This window comes from Alligator sinensis, unplaced genomic scaffold, assembly GCF_000455745.1.
Source record: "Alligator sinensis unplaced genomic scaffold, ASM45574v1 scaffold741_1, whole genome shotgun sequence".
In the NCBI taxonomy this organism is placed as follows: Eukaryota; Metazoa; Chordata; order Crocodylia; family Alligatoridae; genus Alligator; species Alligator sinensis.
The window spans coordinates 1,528,671-1,539,157 of record NW_005842212.1 but is presented as its reverse complement, the minus strand read 5'-3'; the positions used below and the strand labels follow the sequence as shown (position 1 = coordinate 1,539,157).

Below are 10,487 nucleotides of genomic sequence, written 5' to 3'. Positions count from 1 at the left end.
CGCAGGGCGGGTCAGAGCCGCCCGCGGGGGGTGGGGGTCGTAGCCCCGGAAGCCTGGGGTGTCACCCCCAGCAGGGCGGAGGGGCTTTGTCCTGCTCGCCTGGCTCACCACGGGCCGGGTAGCAAAGGCCCCTGTGGGCGGTGTTTTTGTGACGAGGGTGGGGGTGCAGCAGACGCTTCGTTTCGTTTTAATGCAGTGGTGCATGTCTGCAGAAATGAGAGGCGGTGGGTGGACTGGGCGAGGGGGAAGGTCGGCGGTTCCCGACCTGACAGATGGCGCACCACCCGTGTTCAAATGTGACCCACCCCCCCACAGTTGTGGGTCCTGCTTGGTGCAGGGGCTGGACCTGGTTGATGGTCCAAGGTCCCTTCCGGCCTAGGAAATGATGCAGCCTGAAGTGCCACCAGCACATCTTTTTCAGTTGGCCCTTTGTGACATTTTTGTCATAAAGTAACTATACCAAATTTAACATGTACCATGGACGGGTTGTCTGTGTACCGAGGGTGGTGCCCGTACTGGAGTGGGAACTGCTGTGCTAGGTCTCTACTTGCTCTCTCTCCTGGGAGGTGGGAGGGCCAGGAAATGTGGGTGTGAAAAGTCCTTTTTTTAAATCTCTCTTGCAAGTGTGAGGGTTAAAAATGATTGGAGAGCATCACAGCATAGTGCCAGGCTAAGCTTCAGGGCCCCAGGGCACTGGCAGGAAGCCTTTTCTCATAATGTCAATATCCTGCCACCAAAAGTAGTGACCATGCAAGAGGAAGTAATAGTTGTATGTATAATGGGGAAAATGAGACCTTTTGGCTTTCAGTACTAGAGGATTTTAGACTGTGCATTAGGAAGTCTAGAGTTTAAGTATATTTCTGTACAGAAGATGATTGGCCTGAATGTTGGGTGAAGCCAGGTAGTTCCTACTCCTATATCCAATTCCAAGACAAAGATTTGTAATAACATGCAGTAAATGCTGCCATGGTGAGAAACAAGCTCAGTATGCTGGTAGCAGCCCCATCCCTACTAGGCAAAGTACTTTATGGACAACAAAGTTCTAGCCTCACAACTGGGAGTTTCAAGACTTCCACTATAGGGCTACTTTGCTGTTTGGTTTTTAAAGCCCCCAAAGATTATGGAAGCACTGGCAAAGGACAGATCAGAGCAGCCTTGCAAAACTTCTCTTGTACAGGGGGTGAAAGCTGTTCTGGGGAGAATGAAACCAATGGCTATTATTCTGCTGTTGTGGTAAAGAGCGAGTAAACATGTCCCTGGCTTGGTAAAACCTGATCCGGTTCTTCAAGGCTGGATTAGTGACAGGGTAACAAACTGTTTAACAACAACAGCAGAATGCACTTGACAGATATTGTAATGCATTTGGTCATGACTGCTCAGTATTTGAAAGAACAATGTTTTAGGTTAGGTGGAGGGAAGGAAGGATTTCTCTTTACCAGATGCATATTGCAGGCTGTATCTAAAAAGATGAGCATCTACCTTGCAGATTGCAGGGAACATAAATGTATCTGCTTTACCAGGTGGAATTGGAAGCCTTAAATTAACCTCAGAAAATTCAAGTTACTGCAATTCAATTAAGCTAAAATGCACTCAGGAACTGGTATCTAGTCACTGGGCTGCTTCTAAACAAAGGCCCACCTTAAACTGATTACAGATGTGCAGAGCCTAAGATCTTTTTTGAACTGTTTGTTTACTTGTTTGTGGCATCAAAAATTCCTGAGACGGATGATGTAGCTCTTACCTGATGTGCATGAACCTGCTGTATCATGTGCTCTCTTAAATTAAGAGCCAAGGGAGTTGGATATCCTTTATCAATAAATTCTGGTTGCCTTGGCTGATTTGTTTGGGTGTTTTGTTTGTTCTCCCCCCAGTTGCTAAACTTTTTTTCACTTCCTAATTTATCTTTTTTGCCAGTATTTCGTGTTTGTGGCTAGATGGGCCTAAACTTCCCTCCCCTCCCCTCCCCACCCCTGTTTCCAATACATGGGAAGTGAGCCTTTAAAAAGGTGGGGTTTTTTTAAGGAAAGATCTTTGTAAGTGGTATCTTTTTAGAACTGCAGATTGATTATTCCCTGACTTCATTACAGTGTGACTGTAGTGTAGATGAAAACGTACTCTTATTTAGTAACTGGACAAAAGCATCAATACAAAGGCATTCACCCAGTTCTAGAGCAAGGTCTTGTCTCTGTGCAGAACCAAGTTGTCAGGGGTCAAAGGGTGCTTGCATTAAGTTCAGGAGGTGATCATTTTCATTTTTAAGCCTTCTAGTCCTCACAGGTTAGGCACTGCTTTGCCTATAGGTCAGCCTAACTTCCCTCTTGCTTTCTTCCTTCAGCTGATAGATTACAACTTTACTGATGCTAGGTCTTACCCCAGATTTAACTAGGAATATTTAATTGATCCACCCTTTTTACTTTGGAAACTAGAAAACTCTCAAGTGGCAGGTAACAAAATACTGTAGAAGTATTGGGCATCAAAGTGGATGAAAAATAGTTTGGAACAGTTAACTTTGTCATATTTTTGTAATGAGTGCTTGGGATACTCCACAGTTATCCTCTTGGATTTTAAGTGAAGTTAGTGTTGTGCAATTCTTCTATGCCAATACTTTTGATGGAATACCTAAATATGGGAATGGCTTAATCATCACAGAGCACCTAAAGGATATACCCAAGTTATACTTAGGCTGTAAGTATTCCTTATTTTAATCTTACCATTATGATATTTCAGGAAAATGTTTGTTGGTGGCCTCAGTTGGGATACAAGCAAAAAAGACTTGAAAGATTACTTCACCAAATTTGGAGAAGTGACTGACTGTACGATAAAGATGGACCCTAACACAGGAAGATCCAGAGGCTTTGGGTTTATTCTCTTCAAAGAACCTGCAAGTGTTGAAAAGGTACATTTCAGCTCACACAGTTAATTCCTTAAAAACTGTAGGTGAGGCCTTTAATTCAGGTGAAGGTCTTTAAATAAATTAATCTTAACATCAAATTATTTGTAGGTTCTGGAACAGAAAGAACACAGGCTAGATGGGCGATTAATTGATCCCAAAAAGGCCATGGCGATGAAAAAGGATCCAGTGAAAAAGATCTTTGTTGGAGGACTTAATCCAGAAGCCACAGAAGAGAAAATCAGGGAATACTTTGGAGAGTTTGGGGAGGTGAGCATTTTTAATCTGACGAGCATAGAATAAGGCAGGGCAGGGAATAGTCTGTCATCTATAGCTAGGAAACTGAATGTAGACTAAAGATGGAAGTAAAATAAAATTTGGCCCCGAATGCCCTGCTGCTTGTAGCAGCTTTTGCTTTTGCTTTTACTTTGTTAACTACATAGTTATATACTGAAATTGCCAGTTAATGGTCTGAGTCTTAGTGGTTAATCAAGTGCTCATATTGATTTTTTTTTTTAGCCACTTATTTATTCATAATTAAATTACTTTTCTCAAACTACATCTATAAACTAGAACAAATTTGCCTAAGAGAAAGCCAATTCTAATACAGACTAGCTAACTGTAGCTGCTTATGTACCAAGTGCTAAGCTGAAATAAAGAATAGGAACCATATAGTGAAAATGCAGAATCTTAAAGTAGCATGCTCAAGTATAATTTCCGGTCTTCAGATTGAAGCAATTGAACTTCCGATGGATCCAAAGACCAACAAAAGGAGAGGTTTTGTTTTCATCACATTCAAGGAAGAAGATCCAGTCAAGAAGATCTTGGAAAAAAAATTCCATAATGTCAGTGGAAGCAAGGTATGAAATTGTTCAGCTTGAATTGCATCTTCCCCTATGATACCATGTCCATAATCTGTTTATAATGCATATTTTCAGAACTGACTTCTGATATTACACAAAGGCAATAAAGACACTTCTTATTTACAATACTTAGCTTTCTACCATGCTTTATATAGGTATGGTTAGTGTGGTGATAATTAACTAGTTAAATTGGATTAATTCATTAATCAATTACTCTATCCAGGGCTTGGAGTTGTGCACTAGAACTCCCCACTTTCTACTGGCATGTATTGAATGCATGCAAGTTGATATTGTCATTAGAAGTTGCTCTTGCATCAAGTCAGACCTCAAAAATGAGTTTATTTGGTATCCCTTGCTAAATCCATATACAGATTTTTGTCACTTAATACACTTCCACAGGCTGTGGAAGGGGAAACCGAATAGGCAAAATTATATTAATAAATACTGGGGAAAATAGCTAACTGTGCAGATGTAACAGTTGAGTGAGATTCAGCAGTTAGCTTTGTCCCTAATTTGGAGTGTTCCTTTTAATAGCACTTTCTGGTGTGACTTCTCTGCTAAGTAACCTGCCCAGGCACTGATTACCAGAGTCCTGATTCTATGGAAGCTCAGTTGCACCTTCTTGAAAGGACAGTTGTGGAGGAAATGTTGCTATGAGCTGTCCTATGGCTGTAAATGCCCATTAAGTTCATTTTCCTGTTGCCTTCAACCAGCTTTAGCAAAATCTTAGTGTACAAGGTTGGCTGTGAAGCATTCTTAGTGGCAATACTGTATAGTTGAGTGATAAGCTTCACCTTTGCCAAAGGTGGCAAATGTGTATTTTGTAAGGGTCTTTGCTAATTTTGGCTTTATAACTAAATGAGTTCTATAGCTTGATGCATTTTGTGATCACTTAAAGCTAGTATCTTTCTGGGAGAGCTTTAAAAATCACAATACTAGCAGAACTGAGGGCTGTGGCAAAATGATAAGATCCCAGTGACTTTAAAAGCAATGTGATATAGGAATAGAATTTTGTATGAAACAGGTTTTCAAGCATATTGCTCTCCTCTGTTTTGTTCTTAGTGCGAGATCAAGGTAGCACAGCCAAAAGAAGTATACCAACAGCAGCAGTTCAGTAGTGGTGGTGGAAGAGGCAGTTATGGAGGAAGAGGCAGAAGTGGAAGAGGTGGTAAGTATTGCACACGCTACTTTAGTACGGACACTATAGAAATGAGCTGTATGTACTAAAACGGGATTTTGTGGATGGTTTTCCCTTCTATAGCTCAGAGTCAAAATTGGAATCAAGGTTATGGCAATTACTGGAACAACCAGGGTTATGGGAGTCAAGGATACGGCTATCAGCAAGGTTATGGTGGCTATGGAGGCTATGATTATTCAGGATATGGGTATTATGGATATGGACCAGGCTATGATTACAGTAAGTAAAGAGAACTGTATTGGGTCTAAACAAGCAGAACTAAATTTCAGTTTAATCCATTTGTTCTCCTGTTTATAGGTCAAGGCAGTGCAAATTATGGAAAGTCACCAAGACGTGGTGGTCATCAGAATAACTACAAGCCATATTGATCAAACTTATTCAGGTATGCAGTGGCATGGTCTCTTTTTGGAAAATGACCACATAGGTTTTGTATTCAATGCTGTAGATGGCTATTTCAATTATGTACCAAATTTAACTTTACAATAAATTTCTATGGCCTGTTAAATGTGCATCTTACTTGGAAGAGCTCCCTGGAAATGTCTTCTCTGTTTAATACTTACAGATAACTAGTTGTCTAGACAGTGTGGTGTGTAAAATTTCAGCCCTGCTGAAGATATTAATTAATGATTTTATTAATAGGTTGATTTTGAGGGTCTGCTTAAAGCTGCAGCTCTGCATCTAGGGACTGCCTCTTGGAGTTAACTATGGACTCTGCATTACTCCAGTTGTACAGAATGAGATGCATCTTAGGGAACCAGTGTCACTTTCCACCTTTTTATTTTGTATTGTTTTTGTGTCATACATTTCCTGTAATGGAAGTGTTAATTTTACTGTACTTTTTGGTACCTTTTTGGAATCTAATGTATTGTAAGGTATTTTACATGTGTTCTGATTCACCATGACATGGATATTGAAGCTATCCTAGCTTTTGAAATAAAAAGGCATAATCTAGTGTCTTGTGCCATTCTTCAGCTTGTGCCTACTAAACTCTAGTGTACTGCTTCTAGAACAGATGCAGAAAACAGGAGTTAATGGCTTTTATTGGAAAATGGAAATGTTGAACTAAACTATGCAGCACTGGGTAGTAGCATGGCTCTCTTGCAAATGAACAACAGCTGAAACCTTTATTGTTAATATCTTGGTTTTGAAGTTAGACTAGAATGCTTAGTGGAAATCCCCAGCTGCCAGTAAGAGCTGCAGGTGTGCTGTTTGGTCACTTGTTACAGAGTCCTCTGGACAAGTGTGGTGTGGTGGCCTTCTTGGACAAATGTAGTTTTGCACAGTTGTTTGTTTCTTCCTTGGGAACCATGGGAGGATGTTCATTGCAGGATGACAGAATAGTGAGAAGCCCTTCTTTCCTGTCTTATAGGACCTATTAGTAGTGCTTATATCCAAGTTGTGGGAAAACCCTTTTCCTTGGTATAAGGTAATAAGCAAAAGGGTTTAATTTATCCTGGAAAAACAAGATGGGAAGAAGTTTTAACGTCTAAAAAAATTGCAAACTTTTCAGTCTTACCTACAAAAGAACAAAACCTGAAGGGACCAGGTATTTATTTGTCAAAGCAGGGCTTCTCAGGTTTCATATCAGCTTGACCACTTTTTGCTAGAGGCAGTAATGCTCCACTGAAGATGTGGTCCTATGTTGCTATTTCCTTCTGTGTGCATGGCTTTTCAATATTTCAGGCAATAAAATTATTAATTTATTTTAAAAGTAGCTTGTTACCTAGTCTCAAACTTGTAGTTATAGTATTCTCCCTGTACTAAGTTTTAATGGATAGTTCAGCATCCCAGGAGAGTAACCTGATCGATAGCTTTTCAAAACTGGTAGGGCCATCTTAACTGTAGTTGAAATTACATGTCAAGCATGTCTTTGTTTTGATACTCAAGTTTGGCACAGCAGAGAAATAGGATTGGTATCTCTTAAACTTGGCTGACTTTAAGCTCACAGGATTTGCAATATTTTGGAGCCCGAGTGTGCGAGAACTGTGGCCAAGAGGGCCTCTTGTGCATTAAATTACCTCGACTATTCTTATATTTTTCAAAGCATGGAGGGTAGAACAGTACCATTTCATGTATTTAAATGTTGTGTGGGGACTGCAAAGTAACACTTGGAATAACCAGCCTGCTGCTTTATTAGTGGCAGATTTGAAGAAGTGTCTGTACTGTGGTGTATTGGGTAGCCTGTCAAATACATACATACTTGTCATTAACTGTAGAATGTGCTAGATGCCCTTTTTACTTCGAAACTATAAGTTGTTTTGGGTACTACATGTTTGTTCCTTAATTTTTTTTCTTTTGGTGCACCAGTTGCATCTTTAAAACGGCAGGAAAACGGATCTGAACCTGAACAAGCTGTTTAAATGCAAGCGTCTCAATTACTGTAACTTAAAGTTAATGATCAAGTGCATAGTCTCTCTTCCTGTTGATAAACAAAACTGAAGTATTTGAGCAGATAAAACAAAACTAGAAGAGAGAACTGACAAACTGAATAAGCGAGGAAAATGCAAACTCTACCTTCAACTATGGAAATTCCTTTTCAAAAGGGATGCTGTATAATAAAAATCCCTATAAAAATGTTAGCACCTAGAACTGTAGGTGGTGCCTTTTTAAAAAGCTGTTGCTGATAGCTAATTTCAGTGTAAAAGCTGCTAATAAGTCCTAGTTGAGCAAGTGAATCTGACTCTAAAAAAGTGAATCACCCCCTTTTTAATATTAAGGTCCTGTTCTTCTAGATCTTCCAGCTAATCCTTATGGTTTAAGCCTGAGCTAAGCAAAAGGCAGTCCCAGAAAACTGAGTGACCTATCAATGTAGTGCTTCAAAAAGCTACTAGTCTTTCTTGGCTAAATATTAAGATTGGACTTGTTATACCTACATGCCACTGCTACTTGCATCCTTTTTATGGCAGTGTGAAGAAAGGCTTGTGCAAGCAGCATGTTACTCAAAGGCAAGCAACTAATCCATCTCTAAAGGGGAGCTGGCATCCAGCTTGTGCTGTCTTGCAGTATTGACTGGCTTTTTTGCACTTTCAGCACAGTTTGTTAACCTAGTTTCTTCCAAGATGTTGCCCCTTCATGGGTGTCTGCCTGAAATGGATACTAGTGCTCACCTAGTTAAAAAAATAAGTTAGACTAATAATAGACTGTTCAAAAAGCTGACCAGTTAGAGCACTTGGAAAGTGATTAAATAATGAGGGAGGAGTCTGTTTCAATGATTAGGAATGTGATTATCCTTGCTCAAATGCATGTTGCCAGGAGAGGATTACCCAAGCAGCTTGCTAATATATTAATATTCCAAACAAATAGCTGAGCTGCCCTGTTACAGCATAAGCACCATCCAAAGATACCCCAGTGAAAAAATGCACCATGTACAAAGGGTATCTAAACAGTTACTGTAGGACTAACTGTATTGCCCAGATACTAGTGTTCCTAGCAGGCCAAATAATTTCTAGACTCAGCAGTAGGACAGGAGACTTATGCCTTCACTGTCTATGGCTCACTAGATAAGACCACTGCTCTTCTCCCTAGAAAAGTCTGCTCATAATGCTGAACTTGGAAAGAGTGTACTTTTACCTGGAAAGTGCCTTTCTAGTTCAAAGCTTATTTTAGCACAAAGGACTTGGGGGAAGGGGGTTCTGCAACCAGGAAGTCAGACAAGCACAGCAAAGGAGGAATAGGCAAGTCCTGTGAGTACTAACTAGGTGCCAGGGACCTTTTTGGCTCACCTGTTTCATCATTACAAAATGGCTTGAACCTGGAAATGTGGGTTCACCACAGCTAGAATACAGCTAATCTGTTCATAAATGGTCTCTCCAACATTGCAGGAAAAGCTCCTTTCTAAAGCTGGCTGTCCACTGGAAGTGGAACCCACAAATCCTGCTGAGGAGCACAGATCCTGTGTCCATTTACTTTAGCTAATGCTTCACAGAGCTGGTAAGAAGCTAGAGCTAAAAACTACAGCTGCAAAGACAAATGTCTTCTGGCAATACTGTGTTCTTGAGGATTTAAACTGCATCAATTAAGGTAGAATAATGAACCTGTGCAGTGGATTTTGTGAATATTGGTTGGAGTTTATGGAAAGAAAGTATGAAGTTACTCATGACTACCATTTTTCCATGAGAAAAATCAAGTAATTAGTGCCTCTAGTTTTGGCTTGTATGTAAGGCAGGCAGTCATACTGTTACCTTCTAGAAGGTGCTTCCTGTACTTTTGTAATGAGGTAGTTGTTTATTCCTGACTTATTTGGACCTGGGGAAAAGCCAACTTAATGCAGGAGACAGTACATACATGTTTAAAGTACCTGCATTAAGCCGGTCAATTGTAATGACAGCTAAATCAAGCTGGAGGTAACTAGAGTTTCTCTGTCCTCTGAAAACTGAATAGTACAAGTAGGCAAAGTTTAGTAATAACCCCAAAATGGAAAGACCTGCTTCAGCGTTTCTTTTTAAATAAGTGTTACTGCCTTAAGTAATGTATGCTACAGTGTAGAGGCGTTTGGTTTTCTTCCCACCCCTTTCCCATGTCCACATGTGTGGGGCTGTTCTTGGTGTCACTTGGACCCCCCCAAACAAACAAACAAAACCAAACCCAAACAAACCCCAAACAAACAAAAAACGGAAAACACTAGTTTCGAGCCCTGTACTATACATTGCCAAACCATTCTGGTGACAGACTTTCTGACCACTCTTCAAGCAAAGCAAGCAGTTTTTTTGCAAGTAAGACAGGAACAGGCCCCACAACTCTAAAATGATACACACTGAAACCCTAGACTACTCCAGCTCTACTGTTACTCTGTCATTACTACAACAAGTAGTTTCCCCTCAGTAAGAGCAACCTGTCTGTAAAGGAGGTAACTGGCTCCTAGGGTAGTAAGTTGAGGAAATACATAAGCTTTAAAAATTTATGGTGTAATAATGCTAAGTAGATTTCTTTTAATTGAAAGGTTTTAAGTGGCACTGTAGTTTTAATGATGTATTAAAAGCTAGCTAACTTCTACTGTTCCCCTTCAACAAATGTGCACGTGGCAGCCTTTTGGTGTTAGATACCCCCCTCTACATGGCTCAGAAGTTAAGCAAAATATTGAACATAACAAACATGTTGCTCATTTCTTCACTGTAAGTATACTGTATCATAAGTGATCTTGACAATTTAGTCAAGTAGTGGAAAATTTATAAAATGCTTACCTATTAAAATTGAAGCTTAAGATTCAAGGTCTCCTACTGGTTCACATGCCGCCTCTTTTTCCATATCTGAATATGGAATCAACAAATGTGTAAGTGTTGAAGCCCCTTTTTACTCCAGTGAGTTGACTTTGCCACCTGAATGCAACACAGTTGCAAACTGCAGACTTAAGTCTAAATGTAACACTTTGTTCCTCTGATCAATTAAATCAGTCCTCCCCGCACCTGTGCCCAGGCAATTGAAAACAAAAGGAAGCTTGTGCAACAAGTTATTATTGACAGGTTGAATATCTTCAGTACACATTTGAGAATCCAAATATTAAAAACTGGTCTTAAGTTTGTATTACTTGGGTTTAATT

At 40.0% G+C, this 10,487-nt stretch overlaps 2 protein-coding genes across 7 annotated transcripts in view; one reads left to right on the top strand and one right to left on the bottom strand.

The window, feature by feature from the left end:
• HNRNPAB (heterogeneous nuclear ribonucleoprotein A/B) overlaps positions 1-10,487 on the top strand; it is a 14,054-nt gene that overhangs the window by 540 nt on the left and 3,027 nt on the right. For 2 of the 5 annotated variants that reach the window (XM_025207843.1, XM_006026847.3), the window contains exons 2-7: positions 2,728-2,896; positions 3,002-3,160; positions 3,619-3,750; positions 4,816-4,921; positions 5,015-5,170; positions 5,249-5,333. In XM_025207843.1, coding sequence (XP_025063628.1) covers positions 2,732-2,896; positions 3,002-3,160; positions 3,619-3,750; positions 4,816-4,921; positions 5,015-5,170; positions 5,249-5,319 — 789 coding nt within the window. In that variant the 5' untranslated portion in view covers positions 2,728-2,731 and the 3' untranslated portion in view covers positions 5,320-5,333. Of the gene's footprint in view, positions 1-2,727; positions 2,897-3,001; positions 3,161-3,618; positions 3,751-4,815; positions 4,922-5,014; positions 5,171-5,248; positions 5,334-5,590; positions 5,904-8,772; positions 10,152-10,487 lie in introns of those variants that run through there. The other 3 variants (XR_003094819.1, XM_006026846.3, XM_006026845.3) reach the window with 3 other exon arrangements.
• Positions 6,041-10,487, bottom strand: part of LOC102378538 (5-phosphohydroxy-L-lysine phospho-lyase) — an 11,739-nt gene continuing 7,292 nt past the window's right edge. The window contains exons 12-13 of one of the 2 annotated variants that reach the window (XM_006026849.3): positions 10,132-10,197; positions 6,041-6,404 (exon numbers count right to left, since the gene is read on the bottom strand). In XM_006026849.3, coding sequence (XP_006026911.1) covers positions 10,148-10,197 — 50 coding nt within the window. In that variant the 3' untranslated portion in view covers positions 6,041-6,404; positions 10,132-10,147. Of the gene's footprint in view, positions 6,405-10,129; positions 10,198-10,487 lie in introns of those variants that run through there. The other variant, XM_025207841.1, reaches the window with a different exon arrangement.